Source organism: Onychomys torridus, chromosome 3, assembly GCF_903995425.1.
Source record: "Onychomys torridus chromosome 3, mOncTor1.1, whole genome shotgun sequence".
Taxonomy (NCBI): Eukaryota; Metazoa; Chordata; class Mammalia; order Rodentia; family Cricetidae; genus Onychomys; species Onychomys torridus.
Window position 1 is genome coordinate 6,624,838 of NC_050445.1, and position 18,506 is coordinate 6,643,343.

The 18,506-nt window shown below is 42.1% G+C and overlaps 1 protein-coding gene across 1 annotated transcript; it reads left to right on the forward strand.

Moving 5' to 3' along the window:
• The first annotated feature begins 1,664 nt into the window (after window positions 1-1,664).
• Window positions 1,665-14,917, forward strand: Nup42 (nucleoporin 42). Its single transcript, XM_036182837.1, has 7 exons — window positions 1,665-1,984; window positions 4,025-4,247; window positions 5,669-5,763; window positions 9,322-9,398; window positions 10,038-10,124; window positions 12,788-12,872; window positions 13,658-14,917. The coding sequence occupies exons 1-7, from the start codon at window positions 1,855-1,857 to the stop codon at window positions 14,221-14,223; spliced, it is 1,263 nt and encodes a 420-aa protein (XP_036038730.1). The 5' UTR covers window positions 1,665-1,854; the 3' UTR covers window positions 14,224-14,917.
• Window positions 14,918-18,506: the final 3,589 nt, after the last annotated feature.

Sequence of the window (18,506 nt, forward strand, 5' to 3'; positions counted from 1 at the left end):
AGCCTACTATTGCTGTTGTACAACACCTTCCTGTTTGTAATGTACTGTCAAATCTGTTATTTAAAAGCAGCATGTTTAAAGCAAAACCCTAAATTGTGCCTTGTATTACTCAAAACTGGGGAATAAGACATTCAGAGAGAAAAAAATTTTCTCTATGGGTATTCTAAATCTAACACCTCAAAATGCAGGGATATTGGGCTGGAGAGATGGCTCAGTGGTTAAGAACACCAACTGCTCTTCCAGAGGTCCTGAGTTCAATTCCCAGCAACCACATGGTGGCTCACAACCACCTGGAATGAGATCTGGCCTGTAGGGACACATGCAGACAGAGCACTGTATACATATTAAAATAAATTTTTTAAAAATGCAGAGATATGTATCTATGATTCTAAATGTATACAGCTTGACAATATTAACCATCACAGGTGTTATACTTAGTGTGGGGCATTTACTCACGAACGCCACAGCTCCCCAGAGTTTTCTTGAGTGTGAGCAGCAGGAAATATTAGAAGGATTTATAGTGCAGAGATAAACAGATAGAAAATAAAGGATAGTCTTGAGAGGGCCTGGAACCTTTCCCAACGGGCTCCGACTGTCTCTGCCCCAGGGTATTTATAGAGATGCCAAGGGGCAGAGCAAAAGACCTCCTCCCCCAGCACAGCCAAGTGCAGACCATTTCAGACACCTGCACTCAGGCTGGTGGCCCTAATCATCCTCTATGCAGACCTGCTGGGTAAAGCCACAAGGAACCCAAAAACAGGCTCCCACAACTTAGTAACTAGAATTTTGCTTGACACCTTCCCATCCTCTGGCATAACCAAGATGTAAAATGAGACTAAAGATGTGCTTTAAGTCTTAGGAGACCCTGAACTGTCTTCAACTCCTAGTTTGTTCCCATTATCCAATTTTGATTTCCAAGAGCACTTTCATTTTGCTTTTATATAGTATACTTATGTTATACTGATACAGGGTCTTGTTTGAGAACTGCAAAGTTAATATATGGAATATCCAGGTGTATTTGATCCTAGCACTTGGGAAGCAGATAGGTAGGTCTCTGTGGGTTCAAAGCCAGCCAGGGCTATATAGTATGATTATATCTCAAAAAAAAAAAAAAAGAGAGAGAGAGAGAGAGAGGGAGAGAGAAAGAAAGAAAGAAAGAAAGAAAGAAAGAAAAAGAAAAGGAAGAATAGGAGGAAGCGGAGGAGGAAGAGAAGTAGTAGAAGAGGAGAAATGGAATGTTTTCAGGAAACCCTTATTTGAAGCTGTGCATCTGAAAAAAAAAAAAGTAGGCTGCTTCTGTGTCAGTTTTCCGGACAATTTTCGTTATTGATAAAATTTCAAAAGGCAATATTTACGTGAAATTTTACGAACAGGATTTCTCAGTGTGCAGGAAGACAGTATCAACTAAGGAGCTGTTACACTTTTCGCCTACAGCGAGTCCGTTTTCTGGTTACAGCGGCTTTCTGAGTCGTTCTTTTACTTTTTTTTTTTTTTTTTTTTTTTTTTTTTTTGCTAAATAAATGTAACGAACGACTGAGCCTCGCAAACTACACCCAACTAGAGCCTTGGTGTTTGTCTGCTATATCACGTACCCTCTAGATTCGGGTCCGGTCCTCAGGTCCAATGCCCCAGTACCTCTTCAACACCCCGCTTTCTCAGGACATCTTTACACGTGAGTGGGCAGGTCTGCTCTTCTCAAATCCTATTGGCTAAAGCCCACGCCTCTCACCGCACTGGGGACGGGTCACAGAACCTCTGGGCGCGGAGGGATGACGTCACATCGGCGACGGGGCTTCGGTTGAAAGCTGGCTGTCCCTGCTGACTTCAAGACCGCGTAGCTGGGACCGCGCTACGATGACCATTTGCCAGTTTTTTCTTCAAGGCCGGTGCCGCTTCGGAGACCGCTGCTGGAACGAGCACCCTGGCACCCGGGGCGCGGGCGTGGCCCGGCAGCCGCCGCCACAGCAGCAGCCGCCGCCCGCAGGTACGCGCCGGCGCCGCGAGCCAGGGTCCCCAGATGTGGACGCTCACCCCACCCCAGTTAGGGTAGTCGTTTCGGACGATCAGACAAGGACAGGGCTTTGGGCGTGGGTGTTCGTATCAAACACTGCGTTTTTAAATTAGAAGTATATTTGATCAAAACCACTTTGTTGGTGAATGGCAGTGGTTGGGAGAATTCGCGTGGGTCAGTCCAGACTTACTGCCCTACTTAAAATTTGGGCTTTAGTTAGTAGGGTGGGACGCTGGGCTAAGAACCTTACAGGTTTTGAGGAAAGAGTATTCAGGGGCCAGGCATTAAACCTGCCGTACAACAACAAGGTTTTAAAAGTCAAACTAATATTTTTTATTTTCTTAGTTTGGAACTTAGTTTTTGACGTTCATCTCTGGCTGCTTCTCTTTCCTCTCGTCTTTAAGGCTTTAATCCTCTGTGTTGCATGGTGGTTTCATGTTCAATTCTCTTCGTGGAGGAGACAGATTGTGCCGTCCATCTACAGTTGATTAGTGAAATACTCCAAAAGTTAGGACTCACGTTCTGATAAATCCTGGTGTGTTCCCAGGAACTGCTGAGAGTAATGTTAATTGTGTCGTGTCTGGAAACCTACTTTAAGTGTAGTAATTTGAAAGTAAACGTTCGGTAGATAGATAATTGGATGAAAAAATACAAATAAAACTTTAGGATGAAAAGAAAGAAAAAGAATGCTTTGGAGTTTCAAGGCCAAAATTAGGGCCATCTAATGCAGCATAAAGGAAATTCATTTCTATGCTGTGTGATCCCCCCCCCCCCATACACACACACAAAAGATTTGGAACTTCAAAACAAAATGCCATTAATTCCTACTTCAGCTGTCTCTTCCATTTTCTATTTCTCTTTGGATTTATGAAATAGTTTAGAATACAGGTACACCTATTGTTACATTTTTAGTATATGTTAAATGACATATTTTCCAAATCAATCATAAGATAATTATCTTCATCCTAGCCTCAACTAGTGATAAAATTAAAAATAATATGAAAACCGGAAAGAAGTCGATTCTTTTTTTTTTTATATGTATGAAGTGTTAGAAATCTGCCCTGTACTTTATCCACCTACTAGTGAGCTCTGTAACCTCCATATGAAAGGTAAGTATGTAGATATTGCATCCACAGAGGGAAAACAGACAAATGGTCTTTAAATATCTGTTAAGGACAGACGGTAAAGTTTAGTCCTCTTTACTGACCAGTGTATTCATTGTTCTCTTTCATCCATTGTCTGTGAAGAAGCAAATTAATGGAAACACAGCTTTTCCCGAACATACACCCAGCACTAGTTCAAACCAGGGACCTTGAGCATCCTAGGCAAAGGCTCTTCACTAAAGAAGCTTGGGACTTGTATCTTCTGTTCATAGGCAGGTTAATAGACTTATAAAAGCTGAACTCAGCAATGTATCTTTATTTTCCTATGGACTTCTAATCCTCTTGATCTCATCTTCTAAAATTTTTATTTTATGTGCATTGGTGTTTTGCCTACATGTATATCTCTGTGAGAATGTTGGATCCCCTGGAACTTGAGTTCCAGCTGTGAGCTGCCATGTGGGTGCTGGGAAATGAGTCCAGGTCCTCCGGAAAAGCAGCCAGTGTTCTTAACTGCTGAGCCATCTCTCCAGCCCATTGATGTCATTTTTGTTGTTGTTGGTGGTGGTTGGTTGGTTTGGTTTGGGGTTTTTGTTTTGTTTGTTTGAGATAAGGCCTCACTGTGTAGTCCTGGCTGGTCTAGAACTCACAGAGATCTGCCCGTCTCTGCCTCCACAGTGCTGTTATTAAAGATACACACCAACACACCTGGCCTTGACCTCGTTTTTTCAATGCAATTAGAACATGTGATTTGTTATAACATGTAAAAAGCTGTAAATCATAAAGGGATTCTCATTTAAAAATAGTAGAAAATAGCACTTTATTAGCGTTTATATAATTTCTAGAAATAATAAGATAAAATGTAATGGAGATTTCCAAGATTTGAAAAAGTTACCAATCTTGATTATTTTAGGAAGCAACAGGCGCGGGTGGAATGCCACCAGCCAGAGGTACTCCAATGTCATCCAGCCATCCAGCTTCTCCAAGTCTATGCCATGGGGTGGCAGCAGAGATCAAGACAAACCAGTATTCGGCTCCTTTGACTCTGGCGCTTCCACCAGCAGAGGCTTGGAATCATCTCAAAACCCTTTTGCGTCACCTGTCTCTGATGAGCAGAAAGATGAAAAGAAACTTCTGTAAGTTAAAGTTTTCTAGAAAGTCACCATCCAATTGCTTGGTTTTTCCAGAAGCACTTAGTGTTTTCTTTGAAAAAGAATAATACTGAAAACCAGAGTAAGCAAACCTGGATTAGCATATTCAAAGGCTGGTCCTGCTTACAAGGTCAGAACAACTGTGGTCCTGAAGATTACTGGTAAGAATGCTTATTTTTCTTTGTAAAACTTCAATTTCAGTTACCCTATTTGAAGTAACATAACCAGTGGATTTCTATAGGGTCTTTTCTTGATGAGCAGGGGTTGTTTTATTTTAAGACAGGGTCTCCCTTCGATGGCTTGGAACTCACAGAGATCTCATTATCTGTGCCTCCAGACTGCTAGGATTAAAGGTGTGTGCCTAGCTGTTGGTTTTTGAAGTGATGAAGATTGAATTTAAATTTTTAAGTGTATTGGGCAAGCATCAAGAGTGTGTGTGTGTGTGTGTGTGTGTGTCTGTGTCTGTGTCTGTCTGTCTGTCTGTGTGTGTGTGCTCACGTGCGCATATATATGTGTAAAGAAGGCAAAGTTTTGTTTATTGTGATTCTAAGTGTAATAACATATTCTTTGTGATACCTAATTGGTTTGCTAATGGTCACATGGTAGATGGAAAGAAACTGTCTTACCTACCTGGCCTCAAAATCCTCCTCAGCTGTGGTGGTATTGTGTTCCCTGAAATATTGTGCACCCTAATAAACTTATCTGGGGTCAGAGACAGAACAGCCACAATATTAAACATAGAGGTTAGGCAGTGGTAGCACAGGCTTTTAATCCCAGCATTCGGGAGGCAGAGCCAGGCAGATCTCTGAGAGTTCAAGGCCACATTGGAAACAGCCAGGCATGGTGACTCACACCTTTAATCCCAGAAAGTGAGCCTTTAATCCCAGGGAGTGATGGGAGAAACCAGAAAGATATATAAGGCGTGAAGGCAGAAACTAGAAGCATTTGGCTTGTTAAGCTTTTAGGCTTTGGAGCAGCACAGTTCAGCTGAGATTCATTCAGATAAGGACTCAGAAGCTTTCAGTCAGAGGAAACAGGATCAGCTGAGGAACTGGCGAGGTGAGGAAACCGTGGCTTGTTCTGCTTCTCTGATCTCCCAGCATTTACCCTAATACCTGGCCTCAGGTTTGATTTTATTAAAAAGGCCATTTAAGATTCCTGCTACACTCAGCCACCTAGGTGCTGGAATTACAGCTGTGTCCACCACACTCAGGTTGTAATTTGTATTTCTGTGAGCTTCTGGTGTAGAAAATAGAATGAAAAATATGTAAATGTATATATTTATTTACTAGAATTTTAATTTTTAATCATTCAACTTCATAAATAACAAATTTTAACAAGCAAATGAAAATATCCGTTATTCTTCCATTTATATTTATTTTCATTTTCTTTCTCCTTTTTTCCAGGGAAGGAATTGTTAAAGATGTAGAGATTTGGGAATCATCGGGGCAGTGGATGTTTTCTGTTTACTCACCAGTGAAAAAGAAACCTAACATCTCAGGTAACTGGGGAACATGTTTGGTTGGATTGTTGGTTGGTTGGTTTTAGAATGCCCTGTGTCAATGTATGGAAATTCTGTAGGACATCTTAGCTAATACTCTTCCAGACTGAAGTGTTGTGTTACAGAATCATGCTGACTGAAATCTATTCTGAGTCCAAGATAAACTAATGAATTATAACAACACAAAAAGTTGATTAGCTTTTGAGTTTGCATTATAACTGACCTTTAAAAGCCTCCCACTAAGGAAGAGTTTCTAGTTTAATTGCTTTTTCCCTGTTTTTCATTCTTTGATTTGTTTCCTATTGAATGCATCCAAGTGCGGTCAATTGAAGCCTTAAATCTCATGTTTAACCATGTGGCGATGGTATCATAAAAGAGTGCAGTTCTGTCCAGTGTGCATGAGCAATCAAACAAGTATGTCCATACTATGTCACCGTGTGTGTGTGTGTGTGTGTGTGTGTGTGTGTGTGTGTGTGTGTGTTGTATCCAAACATCTTCTCTCAATGTAGAATTTTCTAAATGCAGTTGCTTCTAAAATACATCTATTATGCTTTTCAAATGTTTGAAGTTTAAGAAAGAAAAAACACCCACTTGTCTGGGCGTAGTGGCACACACATTTGGAAAAAAAAAAAAAAAAATCCCAGCACTTTGAGAGACAGAGGCAAGCAAGTGTCTGTGAGTTGAAGGCCAGCCTGGTCTACATAGTGAGTTCTAGACAGCCAGAGCTACATAGTGAGATCCTGTCTCAAAACAACCCAAACCCTTCTACTCCGCTTGTCCGGTATTGGTGCGTTGTCGAAGAAGAATATCCACGTTTATCTGGAAAGGCCATTGACTTCTTTCCAGTGACATATTTGTGGAATGTAGGTCTTGCACAACAACCACACTACAGTGGAGGGAATGCAGAAACATACAGAAGCACATGCAGGAATCCAGTAGTCGGGGCTGGCGAGATGCCATTCAGCATTTAAGAGTGTGTACTGCTTTTGTAGGACACGTGAATTCAGTTTTCTGCACCCATGTTGGCTGGCTCATAACTGTCCTGTAACTAGCTCCAGGACAGAATACCATGCTGCATTCTGACTTCTGCAGACATCCGCACTTACGTGTCACTACTCCAGAACAGATGCACATACATACGCATAATTAAAAAGAATATATTTTTTAGAAAATCTAGCAGTTTGTTAAGCCAAATGTTAATGAGATCTGTAGACAGATTTGCTGTTCATCTCACTAATCTTATTTTTTGTTTTGGAAAATAAATGTATGTGGATATATGCACGGTTCATTATGAAGAGCTAATTTTGCCTCTGTAGCCAGAATATTTCTTTTGTACCATGTCCTTGTTTGCTTTTCTGCTGTTGTGGTAAGCACCATGACCCTAAAGAACTTGGAGAAGAAAGGTTTTGTCTGGCTTACAGGTTAATAGTCCATCATTGAGGGAAGCCAGGACAGGAACTAAAGGCAGATAGAGCTTGTAGCAGAAACCACGGAGAAACACCATTCACTGGCTTGCTTCCCCAGGCTTGCTCAGCTAGCTTTTTCACACAGCCCAGGTCTAACTGCCTAGGGATGGCGTTACCCACATGAGCTGGCCCTCAGCCCTCATGAATCAATTAGTAATTAAGAAAATGCCCCATAGACATGCTCACAGGCCCATCCTCAACTGAGGCTCTTCCCAAGAGTGTCAAGTTAACACCACCCTTCCAAAACCTGAGAAAATAGTTATTCGAGTAATTTTCTGTGTTCTGTGATTCAGATAAGAAACTCTGGTTGATCACGCCTTGAAAGAATACTGAGTAATTGAGATGGACAGAGTTCTTGGAGAGTTGTTGAACATTCTTATGAAACACTGTTAGAGCTAAGCCCTGGATGAAGAGAAGATACCTGTTATATAAGATTGGGGAAACCATCCCTAGCAATTATGATAGCTAGTGCAAAGGCCTTGAGGTCAGAGCCATGAGCCAAAATCACTGAGGAAAGAAACTCACAGAAATAGTATATAGCATAAAGCCGGGGCGGTCGCCAAGGTTCACCTGGTATGAGTCTAATTACATTGGGTGTACACATATGAAGCGCTTAAGCAGAAGGATGTAGGCCGATTTTAAAAAGCTCACTCAGTGGTACCAGAGGGAAAATGAGCTATTGGGAGCAGGAGCAGGTTGAGAGACAGGGAGGCAAGTTAGAAGTGATTGCTGCTGATGAGTTAGAGCTGTCGGCTGTGGAGACGAAATGGGTCAAATAGGAGCTCTGTTTTGAACCAAACTTTGATATTTTAGGTACAGAAAAACAAATCTAGTATGATTCCTAAGTGCTTTTTGCCCTGACTGTTGGTGCCACTAAATGGTAGCTGGGTTCCAAGGAAGTCTGTAGAAAATAGGAACATTTCCTTTCTTAGTCTTCTCAGTGCTAAAAGGTACAGTCATTGCTGTGGACAGTAAAAATTGCTAAGTAGTATAGAGAAACAGAAACTTTTTTTGGTATTTCCTTTAAAATATATGCATATTAAGAGCACTATCTGATCTTACAGAGGACCTGGGATCAATTTCTAGTATCCAAATGGTGACCCACAACTGTCTTTAACTCCAGCTCCAGAGGATCTGACACTGGGCACACACGTGGTACACATGTATTCATGCAGGCAAAACATCCATACTCCACATCGTTTATGTATTTATATATTTCTTTCTAGCTATATAAAGTGACCATCATCTAGTTTTGTTTTCTTTGTGCTTGCTTTTTTTTTCAGCCTGACCCCAAGATCTCATACATGCCAGGCAAGCATTCTACCACTGAGCTTTATTTCCTAACCCCTGGTATTCTACATTTAATTTATCAATGAAAGTACAAGAATAAGCATCCTTTTGTGTAGTGTCCTTTGTCTGCATACATGCATAACTATAGGTATCTGAACTTAAATTCGAGAATTGTAGGTCAGAGTCTGTGAACATTGCTTATGGACAGTTTGCCCCAGAACATTCCTTAGCATGTTCAGAACAGCATCCATTACCACACACAGAGTAACAGTAATGATCATCTGTTCTTATGTTTGCCAGTCTGTAAGGAGAGCATTATATCACTACGTTACATTTGTAAGTTTTCTTTTATTTACTAGCCTTTTGTAGTTCTAGCAAACTGCTTGTACTTTCTGTCTTTCCCATATTCTGTACTGACTTAGGAATAGTACTTCTGTATTAAAGACATTAACTCTTGTGTATGCAATTGTGGTCTTCCTGATTTATCATTTGCCTTTTAAATCTGTTTATTATAGACTTAAGAGCATTTTTTAGACTAGAGTTTGAATGTGTATGTGATCAGATCTTCCATTTTCCTTTTGCCCTTTATCTTTACAGAATTCTTCATTCAAAGATGAAATAGCTGTATTTTCTTCTAATTTAATAATTTAAGCGTTAGTATCTGGGCTTTGAATTGTTCTCCTATGACCTTGAAGTTTTTCTGATAACCAGCATTAGCACATTTTCTTGTCTAGCACACCAGCTCTACTACCAGAATCAGCAATGACCTACTGTTTAAATTCCAACTGATTCCTCACTTCAGGTTTCACAGACATTTCACCAGAAGAGTTGAGGCTTGAATACCATAACTTCTTAACCAGCAATAACTTACAGAGCTATGTAAGTTTGTTTCCTGTTCCTCTCCCTCAGTAGCAATTGGCTGTCAATGACTGTGTCTGTGTTTGCCGTGGCTTGCTTGTGTTTGGGCACTTTCGGGAAGGGCTGTTAAGTTTTTGAAAAACAATGCCTTTTTTCGTTTTTTAAAGACTCTTTGAAATTGTTTAGTCGTCTAAACTAATAATGATGTACTATAGCGATTAGGGACATTCTTTTTTACTATAAATTACCCATCAACCAGCCCTAGAACTCAAACCATCTGTCTTTTGAAAAATATTACTGCTTCTGTTAGGTGCAGATCCCATGATTTTTACTAGAAAAACAAAGTGACCTAAACAGCAGTTCTGCTAAATCGATAACCCTTTTGAACACCAGACATTCAAAAGGAAGGTCTGAATGGGTGGGTCAGTAGAGTGAGTTGGGTATCTGAAGGAAATGATCATTTCTGTTGTCTACAGCCAGAACTATGCTAGTCCACATCACTCCCTCCTGTCCAGGTAGCATCATCCTGCACTGCCAGGTGACCACCCATGAGAGCCAGGGAATTGGTGAACAGAGAGGCAGCTAGAGCTGGGGTAGCTCTGGCAAACAGGGGCAGGGTAAGCATTCAATACTGAGTTTCTTTTTGTCTTCTCTCTTCAGCTAAATTCTGTTCAGCAGCTAGTAAGTCAATGGAGGAATAGGATAAATGAACTAAAAAACCTAAATATGTCAACCAAAGGAACTCTGGTGAGTGTTGAAGAATTTTCTTCAAAGAAGTATCTCATCTATTGCTTTTGTGTTTAGTGAGACAAGAGCTCACCAATTAGACCAGGATGTCCTGCAACTTGCCATGTAGCCCAGGCTGGTCTTGGACTCAGAACCACCTGTCTCAGCCTCCTCCTCGCTGAGATTATAGACATTCTCCACCAGGCCTAGCTTTTTATTGCTTTTGTTTATTTCTTGAGACAGGGTCTCATCTGGTTGGCCTGGATCTCAGTGTGTAGACCAGATTGGCCGCGAACTCATAGAGAGCCCCCTCCCCCTACCTCAAGTGCTGGGATTAGAGGTGTGCACTGGTTCTATTACTTTTTTTATTTTTATTTTTTTATGTATATGAATGTTTTACCTGCATGTGTGTCTGTGCACCACATGTGTGCCTGGTCCTGTGAAGGTCAGAAGAGGGTGTCAGATCCCCTGGAACTGGAGTCACAGACCGTTGAGAAACTGCAGTGTGGTTGCTAGAAATCAAACCCAGGTCCTCTGGAAGAACAGTCAGTGCTCTTAACCTCTGAGCCATCTCTCCAGCCCGCCTAGTGCTTTTTGCAAAGGAGCTTCATTTAGAAAGGTAAAATCTCTGTGGAGAACTAACTCTGCATGTGATTACTTATAGTTAAAGCCCTAGATCTTATTTGTTTCTCAGAAAAGTAGGGACAATATTCTTTTTAAAAACAATTTTAGCTAAACATGGTAGCACACTCTTAGTTCCAGCACTAGGGAGATAGGGGCAAGCAGATCTCTGGGAGTTCGATGACACTGAAGTCCAAGACAGCTAGGTCTGCTTAGAGAGGTCTTGTCTCAAAGCAGATAAATAAAAGTAAAAACTATTTTTAGCATAAGGTTTTTAACAAGGGAAGGACTAACTTTAAAAACTAGGAAATACTACCAATTCAAGCTCTTAAAGAGGTGTGTATGTTGCCTTGCCGTTGTATAATGCCGTTTGAATTTAGTGCAGTTGTTTAGGCATATTCTGACCCCAGCTGAGAAGTGACCCCATCACTGTTGATGAGCTTGTAGAACAGTAATAACTGAGTCTAAGAAACTGTTTGATCCTCTGGGATGAATGTTTCAACTCTTTGCTAACGTTGAAAGGGTTCCTCTGCTGCTGATCTGAGACAACCCATCTTGGGCTGGCTGAGTACACATTATCATCGTTCATTTTATCATGAGTATGGATAGACTTCAGTTTGTCTAGCCATTTACTTCTTTACCTGTTGGTGACTATTACTCCAAGAAAGAGAAGCAAGGAAAGAACAAAAAAACTTGTATGAACCTGTCTTATGAAACTATGGAAGAGAACACAGCTTGTCTGCAGTGATGAGCAGATGAGCAATTGTGTAGGACCAGAAGTCGAGAAAGGGTTGTTATCTGCCTGGGAAGAATAATAGGGAGCTCCCAAGGTTAATAGTAGTATTCTGAATTTTGATTGTGCTAGTTATAAGTAGGTCAGGATTCATTAAAATATGTCAAAAATGAAGTGTCTATGTCAGTAGTTCTCAACCTGTGGGTCATGGCCTCTGCAGTCAAATGACCCTGTCACAGAGGTTCCATATCAGGTATCCTGTATACCAGACAGTTACATTACAATTCATACAGTAGCAAAAGTATCACAACAGAAAGAATTCCATGGTTGGGTGTCACCACAACATACATTAAAGGTCACAGCATTAGGAAGATCGAGAACCACTGCTCTGTGTAACCATGTTAAGGTAATCTAAGATGCTTCCAAGGGGAAGAAGCTCAGCCGGCTTGGTTTGATTAAGAGGGTCTTGGAGCCAGGTGTGGCGGTATACAGCTTTCGTCCCAGCACTTAGGTAGAGACAGGTGGATATCTATGAGCTCCAGGCCTGGTCTACGTAGTGAGACCCTGTCTCAAAAAAAAAAAGTCTAGGTGGGCGTCAATGGCACACACCTTTAATCCCAGCACTTGGGAGGCAGAGCCAAGCAGATCTCTGTGAGTTCGAGGCCAGCCTGGGCTACAGAGGGAGATCCAGGACAGGCTCCAAAACTACACAGAGAAACGCTGTCTCAAAAAAACAAACAAACAAAAGTCTTGGAAGGAGTCAATTAAAGGTTCCTTGAAGGGCGTCTATCGGCAAAATAGGACAGTCGACTGGGTTTTAGTAGTGAGCTTTTTATAACATGTGACCTCACTTGAGCTGAAACATGTGAGTAGACTGGGCATGCTCTTGACAGCCTTTACACCTCTATCTAGAGTGCCTCACAGATGGAGGTTTAATTTTATAAACACTGAAGTATACTTTTTTAAAAATGTGATTTTATTTAGTCTTGAAATTTTTACATATGGATACAATGTATCTTGATTTTTTTTTAAATGCTTCTCTGGTAGTAATATATATTGTTTTTTACAAATTTAACAAATGCAAAACTAAAATCATTCCTCAGTCAGAGATAATAATGGCTCACTTCTATACATTTTTTTTTTAAAGTTCATATTAGTTGGTTGTGCATTCTATAGAATATTATATCCTTTCCTTTTCGTGAACACATTATGGGAATTTTGTATGCTAGATATTAAATGCACTTTTGAGCAATACGTTTTTTAAATGTAGTGTAGACCAGCAGTACCTGAGAATATTCATCAAGTGCTGTATTATTGGTATTTTTTAAAGCTCTCTGATGTAAAGGATGGAGCCAGTCAAGCAGCGCCAGCATTCGGATTTGGAAGCAAGCAAGCAGGGACGTTTGGGTCATCAGGTAAGAGACAGAGTGTGGCATGTTTTGGTGATTCACAAAAGTGGGATTCTATAGGTTTCAACTTTACAAACCCTGAATCACCATTTTAAATAATTCTCACAAATTCCTCCGTTAGTGAGCCTTGAAGAGCTTACTTCAACAAATGCTTGGGAAAGGCAGGTCAGAGGCGGGTGGCTCAGCTTGCAGAAAGAAGAACTGGGATTACAGATGTAAACCACTGTGCCCAGCTCTAGAAGAACTCTTTAGGAATATTTTCTCAGCTTCATAGGGAACTGAATGAGATGATATACATATAATTCTAGCATTCAGAGGTTGAAGTAAAAAATCAAAGTTCAAGGCTGGTGGCGCCCATCTTTAATCCCAGCACTCAGGAGGCAGAGGCAGGCGGATCTCTTGAGTTTGAGGCCAGCCTGGTCTATATACACAAGTTCCAAGACAGCCAGGACTACACAGAGAAACCCTGTCTCACAAAACCAAGTTCAGGGCCAGCATGGCCTTCCTAACAAGACTGCCTCAGGAATCTGATAGGAGTGTACCCCTGTGCCTTTGGGGACTTTGTCACCAGACAGCTGTCGTGTAGCAACTCTGGTGGAAAGCATGGCAAGCCGAAAGGGCTCATGGGTGCAGGTGAATCATGTTGGCAGAACTGCCGGGGCCCTGGGGTTCAGAGGGTTTGCTCTAATCTTGTTCTCATTTGCCCCTAAACTCTTCAGTATCTACACGAGTCTGAAGTAAGAGGAAGAAGGAACATGGCTACAGTTTCTGACTGTAATCTGTTTTTGTAGGTTTTCCAGTGGATAACAGCAGCAGCAATAATGTTCAGAACTTTAGTTTTAAAACCAGCTCTGGGTTTGCCACTGCCCCTTCCGGAAGCACGCCCATGTTTGGAAGTCACCCAGCCTTTGGGACCGGGCCCTCTGCTGGCTCTGCCATCGCTTCCTCCGCTCCAGCCTTTGGATTTGGGAAACCTGACGCCACGTCTGCTGCTTCATTTTCGTTCAAGAGCCCTGATGCTTCTGGATTTGGATCCTCTGGCTTTTCAGGGTTTCCATCTTCCTTGGCAGTGAGTCCTTTCGGTTCTGCAATGGCCCCTGCCTTCGGAAGTGGCGGATCTGTGGCTGGTTTTGGTAGTCCTGGCTCACAGTCTCAGACTGTATTTGCCAAACCTTCTAATGACACGTTTGGAGGTAGCAGCCTATCAGCCTCCCTCCCAGGCTCTGCCACAAATAGTGTACTGTTCACCCCCAGGGATCAGCTGACAAAAGAGGAGCTGGAGCAGTTTCAGTCCCAGAGATTTACCCTGGGGAAAATCCCACTGAAGCCACCGCCCATGGAGCTTCTGACTGTATAAAGGGCGGAGTCCAATACAGAACGGCTTTAGCCAGGCATGTGGTGTGTGCCGGTAGTTTGGGAGGCTGAGAGAAGGAATGCCACAAATTCAGGGCCAGCCTGGACTGCACTGAGTAAGTAATAGATCAGCCAGATCTGTGTGAGACCCTCAAAGTAAAGATCTGAATGGTTTTTCAAGAAATGTTTCTGTAGTGCTTGGGATCACTGGACCCTCACACATGCAAGGCAGGTTCTACCTCAGCCACACTCCCTAAATATGGCTTTTAAGATTGTCTTGAATGATATAATAATACACCCCCCTCTGACCTGCCTTTCCCAAGTATTTGTTGAAGTAAGTTCTTCAAGGCTCAATAATGGAGGAATTTATGAGAATTATTTAAAATGGTGACTTGGGCTTTGTAAAATTGAAACTTACAGAATCATACTTTTCTGAGTCAGCAAAACATGCCACACATTCAAGAGTAAACTCTATTCCTCATATATATATATATATATATATATATATATATATATGAGCAATGTAAGGTTTTAGTAATTTGAGGGATTTAAAGGTTAACATTTTTTGAAAACCTAGCTAAATAAAGCACAGCCCAAAAACTCAATAAGCAAGGGAAATCTTTTGTACTGTAATTATGAATGGAACTAAAAAATACAGGGTACTGAATAATTTTCTCATTCTATTCCAATTTATTACCCATCCCTTTAGTAGGGATGTGGAGAGTAGATGCTGGAGATCAAATTCAGGTACAGTGTCTTGTGCATGTCACTGAGCTACATCCCCTAGCCCTGACTTTTTTTTTTAAAGTATGTGTGTGGGTGTTTTGCCTGCATGTATGTCTGTGTACCACTTGCATGCCTGATACTCATGGAGGGTGTCAGATTCCCTGGAACTGGAGTTACAGATTGTGAGCCACCATATAGGTACTAGGAATTGAACCCTGGTCCTCTGGAGTAACAGTCAGTGTTCCTCCTAACCTCTGACTCATCTCTCTGGTCCCAACTCGTGAGTTTTTAACATGGGAGGGAAAAAACAAAACCATGGAAGGTGCTGAGGAGAGAGCTGAATGGGTAAAGGAATTACTGCATGTGAGAACCTGAGTTTGGATACCCAGCAATTAGGGATGGCAGGGCATGAGTCTGTCACCCCAACACTGGAAGGGCAGAGACCGGTGGATGTCTAGAACTTGCTGACCAACCTTTCTAGCTGGATCAGTGATTTCTAGAAATCTTTGAAAAACTAAGGGTGGAGAATGACAGGGAAGGCCACCCAACCCGACCTTTGGCACACATATCTGTGCACAAACATGCACATGCATATCTCAGGCCAAAACCAAAAGTAAATGCCTTAACTAATGAAAGATGAACACTCCAAATACTCATGCATACGTGCTAAGAATTCAGTTTCCAGAGGATCCCAATTCTGATCCACTTTAAACAATGTGACTCCCATCTAGCTGTTCAGGGGCCTCAGCATGTGGAACCAAATCCATACTCAGGATTTGTGTTTATGTTTGATGTTTAGAACTGCCTTTGGTAATTGGTAAGTAGAATATAAATTGTTCCTCCTTTGGCTATGTGTTCCAACAAAATAGAATCTAAGAATTCTGCCCCATGCACCTTAGGGCCTCAAATGAGACCTACTATTGATGAATGCTTAGTCATTTCTGTTGCCTGGGATATTTATAAGAAACAGAAGCTCACAAGCTCCATATACTGGAAATCCAGAGTATAATTTGTATGTCTGCTGAGCACCTGGTCTGTCCTTCTGAGGTGGCAGAGGAAAAAACAGCAAAGTGATGAAGGCTGTGTCCTTCCTTACACAAGAGTGAACCTGTTTTCTAAGGCCTTCTGTAAGGGTTCCCAACCCATCCATATGGGGTCTATCCTAACGACCTAGTCACCTAAGGGCCCACCTTAGTACAGTCACATTGGTGATTTTCAGCATAGGAATGGGAGGGTGCATCTGAGCCTAACAATTGGCCACTGGCTCCCTTAGGTTCCAGGTAACTCAGTGTCTTCAAGGCTCTAAGGATACACACAGAGGACCCTGTTAGTCTCAAGTATGTCAGATCATAATAACATACCTGCTGGGCATAGTAGTGCTCATTTGTAATCCTAGAGTTAGGGAGGCGCTCCTGTCCTCCAGCCCAGCCTACTTGGTGAGCTCCAGGCCAGTAAGCTACCCCATTTAGAAAACAAGGTAGATGCCACCTGAGGATCAGAATCAGAGGTGGTCCTCTGGTCTCCACATGCATGTGCATACCCATGCATACACACCTGCACATATGAAAACAACGTGTACATACATAAACATGAAAAACACTGGGTTTCTTTAGGTCTGTTATACCCAGATAATATATCCAGACCATGGGCCTGGGATTGGGAATATACTGAGTATTCCAGGGGATCCCCTAGGCAAGTTTGGGAAACAAGCCTCTCAAGCTGCATTTTGGCTACTTCAAATGTTTGACTTGTGAGTTTGTTTTAATTGCCAGTCTGTTTCTGTGCTCCTACACACACCAAAAATATGTACATTTAATGGCACTCCAAATTATCAAATAGTGCAAAGTTGTCAAAAAAAACAAACCCTATGAGTTACTTTAAAAAACAAGAACTAAAACTAAAAGCAGCAAAGCCCACAGCGTACAACCAAACTGTATACGTGTGTGTGGGCACTGGTGTCAGGAGGCAGAAGACTTAAGCTTTTCTAGACTCCGGTCATGGACAGGCTAGAGGCAGCTGACCTAACTGTCCCCTAGAGAGATGCAAGCAAGGGCTTGTGCCACACGTATGGTTGTCTGTCAGTGAGAAGCAGTTCTACTAAAGTCCCCCAAAGAACCACTGCCTTCACGGCTTCTTCCAGATTTCCTTCCCAGGCCAGAGCAAGTGGTGGAATTGCAGATCGGCTGTGCCCTGAGAACTGATTAGCAGAGGGTGAGCTGGGCCTCCAGTGAGCTGTATAAGGGCTGATGTTCCTCAGTAGTTCTTAGCACACAAGACATCTGGCTACCAGAAAGAAAAAAAATACCAATTTAAAAGGCACCCAGGAGGCAAAGGATTGTCTTGAGCTTGAGGTCTTAGTTCCAGGGCAGCCTGGCCCTAGAGTAAACTCGACTTTAAAAGGCACATGATTTAACTACACACAAGAGTGACAGTCCTGTTTAAAACATCAGTGGTTAATTGTGGTAGTTCATGTTTTGGAATATAGCCTTTTCAAGTGACCTATAAGAACAAAATAATTGGTTTTCTATTAACTAGCATGTACTCTATGATCCAATTTAGAGGATATATACATATATATATATGAGGCGGAACTAGAAGTTAATGCTCAAGTTTCAGTGTCCTATTACATATATGGGCTAATTTCATCTTGCCTATGATCTAGGTGCTGTAACCATGATCTGAGTTTTCTAAATGCAAATACCAAGATCTGGAGATGTTAAATGCCCATCTGAGGTCAATCAACTAACAAGAGGCTGGACTGGACCTGACACCTGGCCTAGAACCTTCCCTGTCGCCACCCCGGTGTGGCTCCTGAGTCATGAGTACTTCCTCTTTTTGTCCGTGTTTTCTGCACATGCACTGCCTTTGGGATGCGCTCCTGCAGTTTTCCGTTAGGAGTATTCATGTCAGCAGGACACTGTGATCAGTGAGGCCCAGTGGCCTAAGATGCAAGGCGAGGGAAGGGCTCTCAGGAGATATGGAACTCTTCACTCCCTCCCAAAGCTCCGTCCTTTTTTCTTGCTCTCAGATGAGGGCTGAGTCCTCCTGCCTGTCACACAAAGACCCTGAAAGAGAGCATGAGAGTGCCAAAGACTCAGTGGAGTCCTGGGGCAGGGACCTCACACAGCCAGCTGTGAGTGTGCTTATTGTGGTGCGGGGTGGAGGCCAGTGCTGGACCACTTAACTACTCCATATCTCAGCCGTGCACCTAAGCAAAGGGACAGTGTGCCTGTGAAGACTGGGTTTGAGGTGAGTCATCTTTATTTTGTCTTTATACCAGCCGGGTGAGATGGAGTGAGCTATCTTCTAAGTTTTATCCATAGAGGCAATAACATCTATGTCCATGATTAGGGGAAGGTTAAATTTGAAACATAATATAAGGTGTCCAGCACAAAAATTTATGCTCCAAATTCCATTATTGAGGAAGATAACACTAGGTCCTTATAGAGAAGCTGACAGGCAGAAACTTGCAGGAAAGTGTTAGCCCTACCCTCCTGGGCTTGTCTTCAGTGTTTCATTTTGTTTTGAGATAAAAATCTCACTGTGTCTCATGCTGGCTTT